Source organism: Leuresthes tenuis, unplaced genomic scaffold, assembly GCF_036924035.1.
Source record: "Leuresthes tenuis unplaced genomic scaffold, fLeuTen1.0.hap1 SCAF_1, whole genome shotgun sequence".
NCBI classification, from domain to species: Eukaryota; Metazoa; Chordata; class Actinopteri; order Atheriniformes; family Atherinopsidae; genus Leuresthes; species Leuresthes tenuis.
The window spans coordinates 20404572-20422900 of NW_027325355.1; the positions used below are offsets into that span (position 1 = coordinate 20404572).

Sequence of the window (18329 nt, forward strand, 5' to 3'; positions counted from 1 at the left end):
TCTACAATTTGTACCTCTACAGGCAAAGCAGACTGCCCTTATTATGCCAAAGCAGAGCTTTTGGCAGACGCTCTGCAACGATCTCTTCCCAACTTCAGGGTCCACAAGATCTCCATCCTGCCAGGTGAATGGAAGGTAATCCATCTTATTTTATATCAGTATATTTTTAAAAAAATCCTCATTTATTTGCATTTTTTGGCGCTGCTCCTGTAATTTCAATGCTATTGGGCCTCTAAAAGGAATGGCTGGAGGTGACCTGCAAGACAAATGATTGGAAACATGATGACTCTCCTTTGGTTTGGAGGGAGCTAGTGGAACAAGGCGGCAAAGGGATGCTGTTAGGGGGCTTCAGTGACTTTTTGGAGCACTGCCAGGTAGAAACCGAAAGGTTGTTTTTTTTTCCCTCACTACAAATAATTGTCGAATGGAAACAAACAGCTTTAATCGATGCTTGTTTAGGAGTACTATGGCATCACATCAGACATGGCCACAGATACGATGCTTAGAATTGCTGCAGAGAATTTGGAGGCTCAAATGAGCCTTATTGTGGAGGAAAAGCACCGACTGTGCCTCATTCAACCCCTTCACATATGGATCACTGGGTAGGTTGTTCTATCAATTAAAAATTATGATAAAAAAAGCTTTAAGAGCAAAGTGTTGATAGATTTGGTTTGTCTTTTCAGAGCTCTCAGCCCAACCTGCCATGTCTTGATTCCCTGCGTGCTGTCTACTGAGGTGTTCCCCAAAGTTACTGCAATCAGCCTTCACTTCTTGGACCTGGAGGGGGATGCGGGGGAGTTGCAGGAGCTGAGGCAGGAGACTGAGGACCTGGCACACCCAATGCTCTATCAGGTAAATTACTTTCCACAAAGCTTTTCATGGTTTAATCATGTCACAGGAAAAAAAAACATGTATTTCCAGGTGACGATTCATACAGATCTGGATCAAGCTTTCCAAGACGCAGATGTCATCCTGCTGTTGGACGATTTTAAAACTGATGAAAAGAACAACAGTGATGAGGAAAAGAAGGAAAGAGTGAGAGAAATCTCAGAGCGGTACAGAGACTATGGACATCTAATTGACACACGAGCCAACAAGCAGGTGAAGGCGATTGTCTCTGGTGACTCATTTGTCAATCTGAGATGCGCGCTTCTGGTAGACACCGCACGCTCCATTGACAGCCATCAGTTTGTTGCCTCTGCAACACAGCTGGAGAACCAAGCCAGGGCTATAATTGCAAAGAAGATGAAAGTGAGATCATCAGGTATCTTTTTTTTTTTTAATTTCTCTGTATTTCCACTTCATCTTGGCACAAGCACCTTACATGCATGATTTGCCCTTTCTTCTGATGCAGATGTCACAGATGTCATCGTGTGGGGAAACATAAGTGGCACTTTCTACGTCGACCTGCAGAGGGCAAAGATTTTTAACTATGATGGGGCGATCAAAGGGCCAGCTTTCTTTTCCCAAGCAATCCTCAAGATTTTTCATGACAGGTCTGTTGCAAAGGGAAAGCATTTCAGCAAACTTCAATATGCAAATGTGCTTCAGGCGCCTGTTTCAAACATCCAGGTGGTTATTTCCTTGTGAATGCAGTTATTGTTTTACTCCACCCAGCAGGTGCTTTGGTAGGCAAAACAAACATGACATGGTCTGACAGTGACCTATCATCAAATTACAACACTACACACCAAACAGTACCTTGCTGTAATACAAGCCTGTGCAAACACTGATTGCACAATAAAAGTGGCCTTGCAACCTGTGCTGGGATAAAACAGCAAACAATCTACTTGTCTTGCCAGTAAATGGGTGGAAACAGACTTTCAACAACTGGTGCGTCATCAGCACGTAGCTGTGGCTTCAAAGACTGGCCGAGCAGCTGCTGCATCATCCGCCAATGCTATCCTCCAAGTCCTGAAAGCTTGGAATGGCGCTTGTAGTCCAGATGAGGTCCTATCTGTTGGTGTACTTTGTCCAGGTTAGGAACCAGACCCAGTAAAAGGATTTCATGAGAAAGCTGCATCCAACGAATGTGTGCTTAAATGACTGTCTATCCACTTCTAGGCCTCTGTGATCTCCCAGATGGCATCGTGCTCTCAGTTCCGGTTACACTTACAGATGGTAAATGGTCCCCGCTGTTGGACGTCACTGTTGGAGACAAGCTGAAGGAGAGACTCGGGTTTTGTGCAAACGAACTGCAGCAGGTTTGTCACAATGCTAAACCGGATGTTGTGAAACCCATTTTCTTAGATAAAACACATTTGATAGCACATAAGACTTAATAAATGAGGTTTTTAGAGCTTTTATGCTAATGGGTTTCTTTTCCTGCCTAGGAAAAGGAACTTGGATTAGAAAGCTGCAGTGATGTCATGAATAAAGATGGCTGACAAGACATAAAAACAAGCTGACAGGAGTGATGAAAGGAAGATAATTTGCATGGCCACGTCTCATGTTTGTTTCAGTTTGTCCTTTTATTCTCTTACTTTCACAAGGTGGAGGTGCAGTTTTATTTTACCAGCTGAATGACAACAAATCTCATCCGCTTTGCGAAACTCATCAATCACATTTATATGTTCAGACGTAAAAGATCAAACTGAGTACTTTATGGAAAAAGGAGAAATTAGAAAATATATTCCTTTTTTTTTTTTTTAAATTGTACAGTTGTTAATTCTTTCATATATATCTACAGATATATATCTATATATATAGATATATATCTGTATATAGCTCAAGAAGCAGTATTTAAACATAAAACACAGAACAACCTAACACAAACTAGTCTCTTAATGTTCTCTTTATCTGATGTTGTCACTTGCCACCCATCTTTATTAACAGTTGGGTCGACCTCAAAACATCAAACTGTTATTTTCATCACAGGTACTGAGAAAAGCAAACAAACTGAATCTAATGGGGTCTTTTAACCAGAAGCATCCAACAAATTGTGCAGTACTTTTGTCAGCTGACAAGGAGAACCTGAACAGAGTGCTGTTTTTACATGCAGAAAATACACTTTCCTTTCTCTTTGCTTAGCGTGTCGATACTATACACAACTGGGGGGGGTTAGTACAAATACAGTGCACTACGACAGGTCAGGATACATATTCCGCAATGTTATATTTACTTTGTACAACCCACCCCTGAGCTTTGGATGCCAAGTGGTTTAGAAAAGGGGAAATAGGCAGATTTTTTCTTTTCTTTTGATATATTCTTGCACACTTTTTTCCCCACTGCATTGGCCAGATACACAGTCTGTAATCAAAGTGTTGGGCCTAACTAAGTGTCATAAAAAAACTCAGGTCTTAACACATGCGTGATGCGCCGCATGCATGAACAAAGGAGGTTTGGTTGATATACATATCCCGATGATGACTGTACATGTACAAATAGTACATGGGCCTATCTAACATGTTTTCCTTTAAATATATTGTTCGGTCAAGAGCAAATTCAATCACATATGGATCGATTACACTTGGATGTATGAGCTGAACTCAGATGATATTTTACAGATGACAATAAAAATGTGGCATCCATCACAGAGTGGAAACAAAGGAGCTGTTCTCCTACTCATGAAAGTCACTTATGTGTATAAACCTACCAGTTACCAACATCCACGAATGTCAAAGACTCAACGTTCAGGCAACGAGTGACTGAAGATTTTTTTTTGAAAACTGTGAAACTCGGGAGGTACAGTTGGGGATTCATGTTTTCCTCGTCCGATTCTGGGAATATTTCACTACAATATACACTTTGACACACAATGTGTGCTAAAACACAATCGATATGGGTAACCAAAGGGATAAAATATACTTCAAATCCCACCCCACCCCCAAGAGATTTTTAATAAAGTTTCATTAGCTGGGCATTAAATTAAATAATTTATAGCATATATTATTAGTTATACTGTATATCCAACATTTTCTCTTTTCTTAAACCATCGATATAACATCTGATTTTCAGTGAAAACATGGTGGTGGGGTTCAGTAGCTAAGGCATCACAAAATAAAGGCATCATTATTGAATCTAGGAGACACAAACAATAATGATGTCTCCATATCTGCTAATCCAAGGTCTACCTTGAACGTGATAATATCAGGTCAGCAGACAAGGAACAATTCAGGTACCAAAGCTGAGCGGGATCTTGAAATGTGAAGCCATGAACGCACCAAGTATCTCAACCACCAGCCACACAACCACCAACCAACAGTATTAAATGCCAAACTCCTTGATTAATGTGTTCAATATAGTGTATGAATATGATGTAGTTTTAATGTACAAATAAAAACAAAAACAGCTGAATGTGGGGGTAAAAGGCAGGGAGCAGGGCAGCTATGACTGAGGGTGTGGAGGCAATGGAGGTGTGTCTGGAGCTCCAGCCCCCACCTGTCTGTCACAGCCGAGGTCCAGCCCCTCATCCACCTGCTCCAGTTCACTTTGGTCCAAAAGCTCAAAGTCCTCTTCTTCGGTCGGCACTAGAGTGTCATCCGGGAACTCCTCGCCAGGGCCGCTTTCCGTTGTAACCGCCTCCTCCGGGTCTTCGTCAGGGCTCAGCGCCCCTACTGCAGTAACTGTAGTGTCAGCAGCGGTGTCGGCGGATTGGGTGGGGGTCTCCAGAGCACCCGGTGGGGTTTCAGTGGGAAGGAACTCTGCCAGGGTGGGCTCCTCGCTGGCCTCGCTGGAACGCAGCAGGGCCGACAGAGTGTTCTGCACCACAGTGGAGATGGCAGTGCTCACTATCTCCTCACTCAGCGCCTCCAAGGACTGCTGTGCACCATCGGTTACTGCAGCCTCCTTCTCCTCTCCCTCCTGCCGCCGTGCTTCCACTCGTGCGCCTGGAACAGGCAGCGTGCCCTCCTCGCCACCAGGTGGTCGTCCATGACCGTTGAAATGTGTGTTCACAAAGTGCAGAGGAGATGCCAGGTGCTGGATAAGGAGGGTGGCAGGGCTCAACGGTTCCCCCTCTGTCTGGGTACCAGCTTGTGCTCCGTCTCCCTGGACTGGGCCTCGCAGAGGAAAGTGAAGCAGACTGTGCTCGATGGACGGGAACTCCTCAACCGAGGGGAACTCTGGGAGGTCCCGCAGATAGGACTCCTCTGGGTCGCTGTGTAAACTCTGTTGGTCTAAGTCTATAACAGAAATACATGGGTACTCATTGAATTATGATCAAGCAAAAAAATCATCTTCTGTTTTGGTATTAACTCAAGTGTGACACTGACATGAGTGAGATTTACCTTCAGACAAGTCAGTGAGTTGAGGAGTGGTGGCTCTAGACACAGAGAACCCTCCACTCTCCAATATGGACGCTTCCTCATCCGACAACTCTGAGTCAGTGATAGCCATGGCCAGAGCTGTGGTTTTCACATCCACCTGAGCATAAGATAAATGTACCGTCAACAGTCCACAACGGTAAAAGAAAAACTTCCAATGAAAGGATGAACATATATCTCACAGGTATTAAAAGTTTATCTACACACATGAATTTCCTTCGGGATCAATAAAGTATCTATCCATCCATCTATCTATCAACATGCACAAACTCACAGGGTCTGTGTATTTTGACTGAGCATCCCTTCCTCTTTGCATAGTGTTCAGTGCCTACATACTAGATTGTACCCCAGTAGACTGCATGTTTGTACATGTGCTGCTTGGTTTGTACTCCAAACAAATTCATGGTTTCCATGTCTGCTTGTATCCATGGTCTCTGAGACGTATATTTTTTCATCTGCACCTATATCAGTCTCTGAGCCTGGATCAGTCTCCAAAGACAAAGCAGATGGCGAGTAGAGGAACAATATAGGCAATATAGCAGAAGAATGGCTATTACCCATATCTCTATAATGCTTCATAGAACGTGTACAAGGACTGTGGACCCATTTGTGGAGTACTTTGGTCACAGACGCTCGTAGCAGAAGTGGTTAGCTCAAAGGCGTTGAGTTCTGTTGCATACCAGTTAAAGTGTTCAACAAACACCATAAAAAAAGACTCAGTTTGGTCAATTTATGTGTAAAGATTTTTCATTTTCGCAGAAATAAAAATTCTTCTGGCTGGATACATGGTATAACATCAACGTTGTCATTTACAGCTCTCAGTTGCACTAATGACATGTGATCACGTTTGAAAGATAATCCCTAAAGACAGCCACAACACAAGAGTTCCGTTCCATTAACATGTTGCAGCATTCATAGAGGTCAGCGCTGACCTCAGTACGCTTTACATCCGGCTCTGCACGGTACTGGTCCTTCTAACAGAAATCTTACAGTTTTTAGCAACACATGCCCCCATAAAGCTTTCTTCCCATGTACCGCAAGTAGATCTGTCAGGTGTGTCCATACCGTCGGAGCAAAACAGGACAATTCCTCCTCTTCTTCGCTCTCACTCTCTGTTTCTGCTCTGGGCTCATCCCCCTCCTCCACCTCCTTCTTTACCTCTGTGAAAAACACAAATCCACACTTTTAACACGCTGGAGAGGAAAATGCATGTCATCATACGCTTTGCAACAGCCACAAATGACTGAGGGGAACTGATTTAAAGGCAGAATGACAGTCTGGCAGATAGGGGTGTTTGTAAAGAGTCTGAGATTTGTATTAGGAACAAGAAAAATAAAGAGACTCAGAGTTCAATGCAACAAAGCCTTCTTGCATGATTAAGTCCTTCATGATTGTCTCAAACATGAAGAGTGCCTCCATTAACACTCACTCCTCTTGTCATGTTTGCGATGCTCGGTTTCTCCCTTCATGGTGTAGTCCAGTTTCATCATGATTGGCTCCAAGCCGGTGTACATCCTCTGGATCAGTTCATGGTACACCACCAATGGCCACAGCAGCACGCTCAGGACTTAAAAGCGAAAGAATAAAGAGCTGATTATTTTAGTATATGGCCTCCTTTCAATTATCAAAATGCAGTTGGTCTAATCACACCAGTGATTTCTTATTTTTACTCATAATCACACACCCTCGGTCTGTCATGACAACCAGACAGTCCCTGCATGTCAATTAGCATGAAGTGACTCACCTATAATATAAGAGATCATGATTCCTGGTACGTAATGCCCGACCACAGCGAGTACAAAACAGCCACTGCACATCATCACACAGAACTGGAAAACAGAAAACATTTCTAAATATCTCACACTGAAAATGTTCCCGTTTCCTTTTAAAAACTATGTGTAATAATTGGTCAGTCAGTCCATACTTTGCCGTGGTTCTGCTGCTTGTACTGCAGCATCTCCTGAACGTACAGGCAGCAGGTCAGGTAGCTCTCAGCGAGGTGGTGGCTCAGCTCAGGAATACTGAGCAGACGCTGCTCTGAACTCATGGTTTCACTGCGTTCAAACAAGAAAAACCAAAAAGCAGACACAGGAAGACAAAATTAGCACCTGTAATAAATACTGATCTATGTTCAAAGTGTTTCAAATTGGACTTATACGCTTGGGGAGTGGTAGCATTCCTTGTTGATGTAATAATAATGGAGGGAGACACACGTGAACACAAATACCTCAGACTAAACTTGACAGGAACCTTAACAAGTGTCACACATTGACAAATACAATATAAATATAACATAAAATACTGAAAGTTTGTTGTGTACACACCTTTGTACAGGGGGAGGCTCTGCATGTTGAACTGCAGGAGAAGAAAAACCCACATTAGAAGCAGATCCTTAGCAAAATGGTTCAGAATTAGATCTTAAATCAAAGAGAATCCCTTTGACCTTTCTGACCCTTTGAGCGTAGACCTTCAATACAAACACACACCCAACACAGCGTGTTTGATTAGTCATTTACTAAAATCACGCATCCAGATACTGGTTAAGTGAGGGGGAAATTTCAACTTCACTGATTCAGAACAATGACAGTAATGACACTACAACTCACCAGTAATGATGGGCAACTTGGGCTTCCACCTCTCCAGTAGCATTAGTCCCAGCAGGGACACACTCAGGAGGAACAAGGGCCTCAGAGAGGTGGAGGACAGGAGCCTGTGGGCACATAAAGCAAAGGAACTGTCATAAACATGAAAATTCATTTTCATGTCGGAGCTCCGTCGTATTAGTCCACCTACCGAACAGTTCTTGTCAAATATGAGACAGCTACTCTGCCACTGAACAAGGCCTGGGTAACTCAGCATGACATAGGAGTTTGCTAAAAATACGCAGCTGACAGGTGTAAAAACTCAAAATAACTTTGGTTGTCAGATTTTCTCAACTTTTCTTTCTTGGACACGACTCCACATTTCTGCGCTGACAAACGTATTTAAACTGGCATGCACGCTACGTTAGCATTAGGCTAAAGACGTGGGATTAGCTAACTTAACTTGACATTCATTCGTAATATCCTCGCTGACATTAGCCAGTGAGCTAATGGCGAGTTTCAGAGCAGCCTTATCGTGGCACCATGAATAAACAAAGACTCAACGAGTACCAGAATAATGTGTTGAGTGTCAGGGCGGCAGAGATGCTGTAGAGCGGCCTCTCCCACACCAGCAGCCTCTGCACCCACAGCAGCAGGGGTTCGTACTGCGATAACCAAGCCTGAAGACTCTCCCGCAAGCGCTCGAGCTCCGGATTTCCGTCTCCACAAGCCTGCTCCGACGTCCCGGCGGGGAATAAATCCTCCAGGCCGACCGAAGAGGAGGTTATGGAGGGGCGTCTTCTGGCCTCCTCTCCGCTCGCCATGTTTCCCCTACTTTGTTATGTTGTTTTGGAGATCACGGGGTATATGGAAAGATCAGCGTCAAGTGTGACGGACTTAAATAAACTTTAGCTTCCGGTGGAGACTTTTCAAATAAAACAGATTAAATGCATGGACCGTGAATAAATCTATGCTTTATTAAAACGCTGCAAGCGCATAAGTAGAGGTTTATTTGACGATCAAAAATGCTAACTTTGTCAAATAAACTCACAACTATAGAAAAACTTTAAAACTAGTACCTGTACCTAGTACCCACTTTGTTCATAGTGGATAAAACCAAATAAACCAAAACATAGTGAACAGACTCAAACATACAAAGCAAAAGTCTTTACAGAGCTTTTTAAAACTATTCCTATTGTCAATTCCTACATAAATATTGTCTCATAATTATTATTCAATTGACTGGAAATGATATTTACCAAGATTGGAAAATATGGTCTTACTTGTGAACATTTGAAATATATCTGGGTTTGTGTTCCTTTTATCAAATGAAAAATGTAAGCGTACAAAAATTATTCCAACTTTTTTGTCACAAACTGGTAGCAAAGTTTTTATTTGCCATCACAGTCCTATGTGTGTGTTAATCATGTTTTTTTTTCCCAACTGAGAATTTTAGAATATGCCTCTTCTTTCACAATATCAAAATTTTCAGATTGGAAGGCCCTAAATTTTCTTCAGCCTGCCCAGAATGACTGTGTCGACTTTGAATGCAGCTGTCTAAGCTCAGCCATATATCTACCGAACATAGCTTAAATGTGCATTTTCTTTGTGCCTTTTAGCCCACGTCTGGCTTTCACGGCATTCGAGGGAACCCATGTTAAAACCAGCTCATGACATCACATCTGAGCCATGTAACGCATTATAACCCACGCTATGCCCATCATATGACCCCTGGGTCAAATCTGGCCCACATAACACACTTAGACATGACATATGCTTACTCGTCCACTTTTGACTGATAGTATAGACATGCCTTATGCATCAGCTGTTGGATATTTGATTTTCACAGTTCCTTACCAGATTCCAGCGAGATATTGCAGGAAAGCTATTTTTATTTTGAAGGAAATATCCTCTTCCGCTTTCATGCTTAATATATTTTTACAACTTGATGTCGTAACGATAGGCGCACAGATGGGCGGTCGGATCATAAGGCCGTCATAGATAAGAAAAAAATGTAGTCACGTGTTTCCTTGTTTACCGTGTAGGGTTAAAGAAAGCCTTAGTGTACCACCATGTGGTTACGTCTGGGTGGTAGAGATGTTACATAAAGGTGAACACGTCAAAGACATGTCCTATTTGCCGTAAGACACATTCTGTAGTTTTACAGGATGCAATTTGAGCAAAAAAAAAAACTCGCCGGCAGCTTTTGATATAAATTTATTACAGACATAGAGTATCATAATAAGGAAACTAATCAGTTCGGACAAACTGAGCCGATGTGGATAGTTTACTGGGGGTCTCTGAAGATGCATTAGGGCATCAAACGTAACTGTCTATCAATATTTGGCACAGTCATTGATCGTGGAAGACATCTTAATGTCTTAACATCAGCATCACAGGCAGGGAAGTTGTCCACCACTTGTCATCTCACATTTTAGTCTCATATCAATTTCTGAAAGACACGAATACCAATCATGGGAATTGACTCAGCATCTGGAATCCTTCGAATGTGAAGCAATGCATCAGTCAAGCTGCTGAGGTTGCGTGAACTAGAGGAATAATGCATAGCAGAATATGGTTCTCTACAGTTTTATAAATAAGAGCTCTGAATGACTGTGACCAGACAACAGCGTGGGGGTTCCTGAGCTCACCTGATTTGATGTGCTTCCAGGACTCAAGCCTACACAGGCAATAAAGGAGGAATGGGGGACCACTGTCGTCTAGTGCTAGGACAAAAGTGCATCAATACCTGCAGGGGTTAAGACCATGGCCTGCAGCAGGTCTGACAGAGAAACGATGCCCTTTACCACATCAGCCCTGTCCACCAGGACCAGCCGATGGACCTGGGAGAAGGAAGAATGATGTTCCTTTGCTGTGATCGAAAATCTGACAAAGGTCAGGGAAACACTTACTTCAGCTGTGACTATTCGGTCTATAATTGTTTCCAAAGTTTCATCTGGACGGCACTTGATCACACCCTCAATGTAACATGTGCGCCTGCGAACGGCCTCCTGCATCGTCATATCCAGATTGTTGTAAGTCTTCTCTGCTGCTAGATTCTGCCATGGAGTAAACACAGATCATTTCTGAGAAAGACAGCAAATTCTCCTATGATAAGGAAGAATGAAGACTGTGACGAAAAGAGTCTTAAACATTAATCTCTACAATACTCACAATGACATCAAATCTTGAGTAGAGTGCTACCACTTTGCCTGAGAAAATAAATTGTTGGATGCTGAAATCGATATCGACAGAGAGATGAAAATGCTTACTGTAAGAGTGTATACCTTGTTCATCCACCACCGGCAGTGCTGACACACGCCTCTCCACAAATATGGAGAGGGCATCATAAAGTGACGCTGTTTGCTGGACTGTGGCGATGTTCCTGAAAGTTCCAATCCCAAGCTCCTGGATCTGCCTCTGGATGAATGCTGGTCTGGGAAGCTTTTTACCCTGAAAGTGTTCAAACACCAGACGGTAGTTTAAGACCATGCATGCCATCAGGTATTTACAGACATAAACATCAGGTTAAGCTTACAAATATATGGAGGAACTTGAGGATTCTTTTGTGGGTCAGAATGTGCAAGACATTTCCAGACTCTGGATCGATCACAGGCAGCCTGTGGATCTTGTGTCTGAGTAAGGAATAGATGGCATCAAAGAGGCTAAAGTAGGAGAAAAGATTGTAGAGGAATTTATTGCTTTGCAGGAAAGATAAGTGGAATTCACAAATACTGATGTGTGCACTCACCTAGACTCTGGGGAAATACTAATGAGGAACTGATTGGGATACTGTAAGTAGACATCTAGATAGAAGAACAGGGAGAGCTCAAATGGAAGTTCACTGAGATGCGTGCATAGAGATAATGTCATTTATCTGTGCTGGTTATTTACTTCGAAGTGAATCACCTCTCCATGTCTCAATCTTTTGGTTCTCCAGACCATACATTTGGACCTTTGGAGGGAAAACTCAAAATATGAGTTACTAGTTATAGATCCAAAAACTGCCTAAAAAAACTCTCACTTACTGATAAAGCTTGGTTTGATCTGCTTTGTTACTGTCTTTGGCCTAGAATAATAAGCAATCTGTCAACTAACTATCTATGTGATCTATGATATTGACGCTTCCATGAACAGATCTATGAGCAGGCCCAGTAGGCACAGGGGCCCAGGGAGTCAAGGGCCTCTGACTTATCTCATATAAACACACAAACACACACACTTATATATATATATAAATATATATATATACACATATAACATTTACAACAACTACAAAGAAACAAAAAAAAACACAAAGAGAAAGAAAATAAAGAGGAGGAAATGACCAAATGTTTAAAATATGACACAGTAGAGATTTAAAGCAACCAGAATGAGTCACACACTAATTCTAACATGACACAAAATGAAAAAAAGAAAAAGAAAAGAAACACAGAGATGTATAGAAAGATGCAAGGGGACCAAAATGTGACCCATAACCACCAGAGTCCAAAGCACAGAACCACAAAGATCTGCGAAAATGAACAATATGAGAAGAATATGATCCACGAAGAGATGCCAAATGACCAGAAATTGATAAAAAAAACCTCCTAAATTAAGCAAAAACAGATTGGGACACACAACATAACACACACAGAGAGGCAAAGTTATAAAATGATGTAAGATCATCAACATCAGACACAAAACAACGGCTACAAATGGTCACAAAATCCCTAAAATGAGTGATGAAATGAGCAAAAACAACACAAATCTGGCACAGAGACTTGAATGGAAATGGATATGATTATTTTAGTCATTGCACAAGTGTGTGTGTTGGCCCAGGGTTTTGTTTTTTAATTGTTTATCATCCAGCTATCATGCTTTTCTAAAATAGTGAAATAATAACTCCACATATAATTCGTCATCTGGCTTTAAACTGTGCTACTCTCATGCTCACCATAGGAGACTTGTAATAGCAGTGGAGGATGTTGATGAAATCTGTGATAGTCAGCATACCTGTGGCAGAGAAAGATGCATATTCTTGTTCTTTTGAACTGACATTTATCAATATATTCATGTAGAAAAGTTGGCATCTCACCCACAAATCTCTGCAACTTGCTGTCCCATAGAGGCGCAGCCCTCAAGCCATTTGCAACCAGTGCAAAAAAGGCCTTTTTCACCTTTGTGAGAAAATAAAGTCAGAGAAATGAATACAATGGTGTACCCCCAACAGGCTAGAAGCTGTATAGGATGAAACACGTTGTTACTATCAGTTTGAAAATGAGCATATGTTTGACACAATATCTTTTCAATAGAAAGCTTGGGAGGCCTTTGAGTTTGTGTTTCCATAGAAAAGCTATGATCTTACTTGTAGTGTGGTATCAAATATGACCAGTTTACAGCTGGTTGGAATGGCATCATAGCAACGGTGACTTTTCATGAAATTCAAGTAGACTGTGGCATCAGCCTCTATGAGAAATTACAACAGCTGATCAATACACTGTTTTCACAGGGAGCACACATGGACATTAATGCGTACTTGCACACAGCTACACATACATGCTGACAAATGTACACCAACAGGACAGACCCATACAGCTAAATTTGCCACATCTGCACATTTACGAGATCAAATAGCAAACATGTGCCAGTCTTTGGAAACGTACCTTGGTTCTGAATTCTCTGCTTCTCCTCGGACGATGACACCTACAACACATCAAGTGTAACATTCTCCACATGATGATTTTCAAAACAGTTTGAAATCCTTTGACAGGGCTACTTGTTTCAATAATAGCTTTCACTTCATGAACACCCCCAATTATGGTCATTCCAAAGTAAGATTTCACCTGTGGAAGAGGCTCCATAACTCCATGAAAAAAGCTGGTTTCAAAGTAGCAAACGCTGGAGAGTGGTTTGTTACCCTTTTCTACAAAGCAGTTGGGTCTATATTAGGAGCTCTCCAGTGGAATGTCAGGCCAGGGTTGAAGCAGGGGAGGGGTAAAAGAAGCTGGCGCTGGTTCAAGGGGAGGTACCCTCCATGTTGTACCATAACAAGATATCTGCCTCCTTGTCCATAGACACTCACCATTAATGTGCCTTCTTAGATGTTTGGATACATCAGCTTGGAGAAGCAAATTAGACAAATTTTCCTGGATCGATCCACTACAGATTGGCGTAACAGTCACACAGCGGAACATGGTCTCAAGAAAAAGTGGTCAAGATGGATGCAGATGTCAAAGTTACATAAAAAAATGACCAAACTAACTAAGCTTATTGTTAGGAATCAACCTGCGAGAGTCGTGTTTCAGAGATGAACAAATAACAACAAACAAAGCTCTCAAAGAAAAGCATTTATTAATTCTGGGTTTTTATATACATTTTAGGCTATTTTCATTTTACACCATGTATAAAATTAAACGTTTCTGTGCTCCAAAGTGTATCAAATTCAAATGCTCATAGCCTTTTTATCAAGGGGTTCAATAACCAAGTAAATGTTTAAGTGTAAACGGGCACATAAAAATCATTTTTCTAAATTTCTCAGGCGTTTCAAAGATATGGAGACAGAGCTGCTAACAGATGGCTTTAGATCAAAACAGAGCCAGATGTGCAAATTCTAGACATCACCGGCAAGTAGAACACTGCACTTAACCTTTAACATGTCGTACGCAAAACCAAAAACCAGCTACGAAGTGCGTGAAACCCCTGGAACACATCCCTTCTACAAACCCTCAACACAGAGGAGAAAACGTGGTCAGAACCCTGTGACAGGAAAGCAGCTATAAAACCCATGTGGCATCCTGGGGCCACATCAATTCTGGTGAATATTGTTGACTATAGAGAGAACATGCTAAATATAAAAAACTACAAGTTGTTTTTAATTTCTTTGAGGCCAGTGATATTTGCACTCTACTGTCTACTTCCCATCTCTGATACCTTCGCTTACATGAAGAGGAAAGTGATCAAGGACAGGCTTTGCAAACTAACAGACAAAAATGTATGTGGTGTACAAAAGTCAGTGCTTTACGCATACATTTGAACAAAGTCTGAGGTGTATGAAGAACATATGGCAACAAGGCATACATATGGGTGAGCAAAGTGTACAATAAATGAGTTTAGTCCCTTCTTCTTATACACCCAGATCCTTAAAAGAAAACTTACTGCAGAGCCCTCAACTAATAGATATGCTGTGCAACCTTCACACACTTTCATCAACATGCCAAGTAGTTAACAGCTTAAAACATTACGGCTGCGATAGAATAACTCAAAACACATTCATCACAAAAGGCTCTTCATCCACATCTGACAGATCTGATGAGAGCTGCAAAACACTTTTGTTGCTACTGAAGAAAACATTAAATGATCTCCGTATATCCTGTGACAGCTGCAGTGAAACTAAAAATAAAAGCATCTATCACACCGTCTTGCTTTTGATTTATTCTGCAGCTATAAATGAACTTTAACCCTGTGCTGTCTCGACCCACCCCATCTGAAAAGTGCACCTGTATTCTACATCTGTAAAATTGAACAAAAAACATGACTTAAGAGAAGTTGAGGAGGCATTAAAACAATGCTGGTTCAGTTTCCAGAGTTGATCGCTGCAGGCTGGCAAGCTGTGATCTCTTTCTAACCGGGCACGAGCAGAGCCGGGACTTTGTCGATGGGCAGCACACTCTCTGGATGGCAGGGGCGCAGCTGTACAGAAGGAAGCCCCCCAAACTGAAAGTCCAGACTTTGTTCTGCAGATCTGCGGAGGCTCGAAGAAAGCACCGATAACTGCTGATGGTCATCAACGGGACCAGGACCAAGGAGTGCTGAGGTGTTTCCAAACACACACTGAAGATGCGGGAGGGTTGCAAAACAGCCAGGGCAGAAGAGGGAGGCAGAAGGCCAAGATTGGGGGGTTTCCATATTAGAATTCCTGTCAGGATGTATTTGACCCATTGAGGCGAGGAGGGAACCCCACAGACATAAAACAGACGGCTGTGCTGACACTGATGGGTGACTTTGTCTGTTGTATTCGCTTATTTCAAATGCACCAGTCTGACGGTTGATGCTCTTGTTCGCCAGAACACAACAGGGCAGGCGGCGGGCTGGGGCCGGAGCCTCTGGATTTAGTTTGGAAGCCTGGAGGTGGGGGAAGCTGATCTCATCTGGTGGAGGAAGCAGGGACTGGCCACTTTTGCAGAGACTGAGCTGGTGCAGCACAGCACTGGAAGCAATAAGGCCTGCTACACTGGTGAGATAGACCAAGCCAAGCATACAGGATACCTGAAGATAAAATTAGGTGAAATATTTTAATCAAACCTAAATTAACAATATCAACTCACTTTTAACCTAATGCATTTTTCACTGGTTTGACACCGTTGTCCTTTGCTTGGTTATCCATTTCAGGGAACATAAATACAGATGAAAAACATAATCGTACACAGGAAAATAACTTTACAGTCTAATCAAACATTTAACTTCAACCCAAATCCCCATCTCACCTTTATAAAGTGCTGATAGATAGCTGTGAGGACTTGACTCCATGCAGACTGCTCCAGCAGCACACACAGGTCAGTGTAGGTTAACCAGCCCCGTTTCATCCCCTGACGTTCAGCAATGCTGGAAATACACAGCCCAGAATCAGAAATATTATTTCAAAAGAAAAAGAAAAGGATTCAGTACAATTCACACATTCTTCCGCAGGCTGCATCTTAAAAGACTGAAACGCAAACAGAGAATTAAAATAAAAATGCAATGTTAATTTCAGATCAGTACTTCTCATTAACGCTGCATTTCAGAACGTGTACACAGCTGATCACAAACCTGGTTTCCAGCTGGCTCAGAATACCAAAGAAGTCATTTGGGTCCGTGAAGAGGCTCCACTCCTGGAAAATATGACACAAGGCTTGAACCAAATACAAATGTAGGCACACAACACATGTACAAATAAAACACACACAGCGCCGCTTACAATGGCATTCAAGAAATTAATCTCCAGGTTATTGACAGTTTGGACATCCAGTTTCCCAGCTGATCCCCACTCATCATTGAAAACCTCTTCTTCCTCTCCTTCATCATACAGGTACTTGCTGGCAACCATCTAAACCACAGAGGGAAAGTTAGCTGGTTCAGTTTGTTCAATAAACATGAGTATGGGCTCATAGGTCTTCAGATCATGCCATAAATAACACTGTAGCACATTTAGATTGACCTAAAAACTCCGAACACATACCATCGAGATCAGGAAAAGGTCAGATGAGGAGATCTTTTGCAGATATTCGGGGTTTCTATGTCGGAGCCTTTCAATGTAAACCAAAGCCAGCATCATGGCACATGGAGAGATGCAAGCCTCCCTGAACAATAAAAGAAATTTGTTTTGAACTGAGACTGAAAGCATGATTTGAGAGTACAGATATATTACAGAGTACAAACCTTGCAACATGAGCAGCATATTTCTTCTGGAGCTTTCTTATTGGGCTTGGGGCAGACTTCTGGAAGATTTCGACAGCAATATCTGGAATCCCAGGATTCACAAAAATCAGAAAATGGGCAAAATAAAAATACATAAATACTTAATTCAAGCAGATTTAATATACAAATATTAACAGGTACATAGTAACAAGCTCACCTGTAACAGGGCATGAGAGGGCATCTAAAGAAACGTCTGTGTCCAGGCCATAATACAGTCTCTTTCTCACCCGTTCTGACAGTTTTTGGTGTCCAGGAAGAAACTGCGATAACAACAACATTTTGCTAGCATTAGCTTAGACGTGGTAACTTTAAGGAATAAGATTTGACTAGAAAGCAAGTGTAAATTATCTTTACCTAGCGGAACAAAGTGTTCAGCACAACCATTTTAGCATTAATACAGTCCAAGGATAGCCATATTTTACACATATTAACCATAACTCATAACTTTTTCACATTAGCTAAAGCTAGGCCCCTTAGCATGTCAACATAGCGAGACCACATAAGTAAAACATTAGCTTTGTGCTATCTATATCAGCCAGGTATTTCCCTTACGTAACAATAATAAAGGTAGAAAATTTATAAGATCGGTGTAGTGTGACAAAAAAAAAGAAAATTTAACCATAACTCCACCCTAGTTATTAATTTAATAGCAAAGTACCTAAAGTTCACGCGTCATATATGCCAGCACGCTAATGCGCTTAGCATTTGTTAGCCTAGTTTGATGACCTGGTGTGGGGTTGCTCGACAACATACCGTGAACTCCTGGAAGTCCGAAAACTGAAATGTATTTTCGTTAAATAATGCGTCGAAATCCATATCTACTGTGCATTAGTCCGCCGAATATGGAAAAAACGTCTGCCCGGCCTGACCCCCCCGCCTGTTCGGTGAAGCTCAGCTTAAAAACACACCCTCAGCGGGGACAGTCAGTTACGACAGAAGCCTTCAGCTGTTTACTTCCTTTTCCAGACAGATACACGTGCAGGGTGGCGCGCTGTGCTGAAGTTACACAAGTATTAAGAAGCTCAAACTGCTGCATACAAATATAAGA

At 42.0% G+C, this 18329-nt stretch overlaps 4 protein-coding genes across 6 annotated transcripts; 1 reads left to right on the forward strand and 3 right to left on the reverse strand.

The window, feature by feature from the left end:
* Positions 1 to 468: 468 nt before the first annotated feature.
* Positions 469 to 3060, forward strand: mdh1b (malate dehydrogenase 1B, NAD (soluble)). The gene is made up of 7 exons (XM_072362951.1): positions 469 to 602; positions 684 to 852; positions 922 to 1264; positions 1355 to 1496; positions 1803 to 1978; positions 2083 to 2204; positions 2334 to 3060. Exons 1-7 carry the CDS (start codon positions 484 to 486, stop codon positions 2385 to 2387), a joined length of 1125 nt encoding a protein of 374 aa, XP_072219052.1. The 5' UTR covers positions 469 to 483; the 3' UTR covers positions 2388 to 3060.
* On the reverse strand, positions 2505 to 8734 carry retreg2 (reticulophagy regulator family member 2). 2 transcript variants are annotated; one of them, XM_072362949.1, is made up of 9 exons: positions 8417 to 8734; positions 7871 to 7974; positions 7589 to 7619; positions 7189 to 7318; positions 7009 to 7093; positions 6694 to 6831; positions 6300 to 6424; positions 5229 to 5364; positions 2505 to 5123 (listed from the first exon to the last, which is right to left on the reverse strand). In XM_072362949.1, exons 1-9 carry the CDS (start codon positions 8668 to 8670, stop codon positions 4327 to 4329), a joined length of 1800 nt encoding a protein of 599 aa, XP_072219050.1. In that variant the 5' UTR covers positions 8671 to 8734; the 3' UTR covers positions 2505 to 4326. The 2 variants fall into 2 exon arrangements, with proteins under 2 accessions (XP_072219050.1, XP_072219051.1); XM_072362950.1 differs by having other exon boundaries at positions 6330 to 6424; positions 8417 to 8733.
* Positions 8735 to 10122: 1388 nt separating this feature from the next.
* On the reverse strand, positions 10123 to 13771 carry prkag3a (protein kinase, AMP-activated, gamma 3a non-catalytic subunit). 2 transcript variants are annotated; one of them, XM_072363506.1, is made up of 13 exons: positions 13672 to 13771; positions 13492 to 13531; positions 13194 to 13294; positions 12924 to 13005; positions 12783 to 12841; positions 11756 to 11801; positions 11598 to 11652; positions 11385 to 11511; positions 11134 to 11299; positions 11021 to 11058; positions 10759 to 10905; positions 10498 to 10689; positions 10123 to 10298 (listed from the first exon to the last, which is right to left on the reverse strand). In XM_072363506.1, exons 1-12 carry the CDS (start codon positions 13687 to 13689, stop codon positions 10573 to 10575), a joined length of 996 nt encoding a protein of 331 aa, XP_072219607.1. In that variant the 5' UTR covers positions 13690 to 13771; the 3' UTR covers positions 10123 to 10298; positions 10498 to 10572. The 2 variants fall into 2 exon arrangements, with proteins under 2 accessions (XP_072219607.1, XP_072219534.1); XM_072363433.1 differs by having other exon boundaries at positions 11741 to 11801.
* A 391-nt stretch (positions 13772 to 14162) lies between these two features.
* On the reverse strand, positions 14163 to 18209 carry cnppd1 (cyclin Pas1/PHO80 domain containing 1). The gene is made up of 8 exons (XM_072363036.1): positions 18035 to 18209; positions 17439 to 17541; positions 17243 to 17324; positions 17043 to 17163; positions 16782 to 16910; positions 16634 to 16695; positions 16312 to 16429; positions 14163 to 16093 (listed from the first exon to the last, which is right to left on the reverse strand). Exons 1-8 carry the CDS (start codon positions 18095 to 18097, stop codon positions 15449 to 15451), a joined length of 1323 nt encoding a protein of 440 aa, XP_072219137.1. The 5' UTR covers positions 18098 to 18209; the 3' UTR covers positions 14163 to 15448.
* Between the last annotated feature and the right edge of the window lie 120 nt (positions 18210 to 18329).

What these genes read in the sequence shown, in the direction of transcription:
- retreg2 (XM_072362949.1), bottom strand. Translation starts at nt 8,670, where the DNA reads ATGGCGAGCGGAGAGGAGGCCAGAAGACGCCCCTCCATAACCTCCTCT. An exon ending in GAGCCTCCCCCTGTACAAAG is followed by an intron (nt 7,319 to 7,588) that starts GTGTGTACACAA and finishes GTTTGAACGCAG; the next exon opens with TGAAACCATGAGTTCAGAGC. An exon ending in AGCAGCAGAACCACGGCAAA is followed by an intron (nt 7,094 to 7,188) that starts GTATGGACTGAC and finishes TCTGTTTTCCAG; the next exon opens with TTCTGTGTGATGATGTGCAG.
- cnppd1 (XM_072363036.1), bottom strand. Translation starts at nt 18,097, where the DNA reads ATGGATTTCGACGCATTATTTAACGAAAATACATTTCAGTTTTCGGAC. An exon ending in TATGCTGCTCATGTTGCAAG is followed by an intron (nt 17,164 to 17,242) that starts GTTTGTACTCTG and finishes TTTATTGTTCAG; the next exon opens with GGAGGCTTGCATCTCTCCAT. An exon ending in CTGAGCCAGCTGGAAACCAG is followed by an intron (nt 16,430 to 16,633) that starts GTTTGTGATCAG and finishes GTGTATTTCCAG; the next exon opens with CATTGCTGAACGTCAGGGGA.
- prkag3a (XM_072363433.1), bottom strand. An exon ending in TCAAGTTCCTCCATATATTT is followed by an intron (nt 11,300 to 11,384) that starts GTAAGCTTAACC and finishes GAACACTTTCAG; the next exon opens with GGTAAAAAGCTTCCCAGACC. An exon ending in GCCGGTGGTGGATGAACAAG is followed by an intron (nt 11,059 to 11,133) that starts GTATACACTCTT and finishes TTATTTTCTCAG; the next exon opens with GCAAAGTGGTAGCACTCTAC.
- mdh1b (XM_072362951.1), top strand. Translation starts at nt 484, where the DNA reads ATGGCCACAGATACGATGCTTAGAATTGCTGCAGAGAATTTGGAGGCT. An exon ending in GATGAAAGTGAGATCATCAG is followed by an intron (nt 1,265 to 1,354) that starts GTATCTTTTTTT and finishes CTTCTGATGCAG; the next exon opens with ATGTCACAGATGTCATCGTG. An exon ending in GTGCAAACGAACTGCAGCAG is followed by an intron (nt 2,205 to 2,333) that starts GTTTGTCACAAT and finishes TTTCCTGCCTAG; the next exon opens with GAAAAGGAACTTGGATTAGA.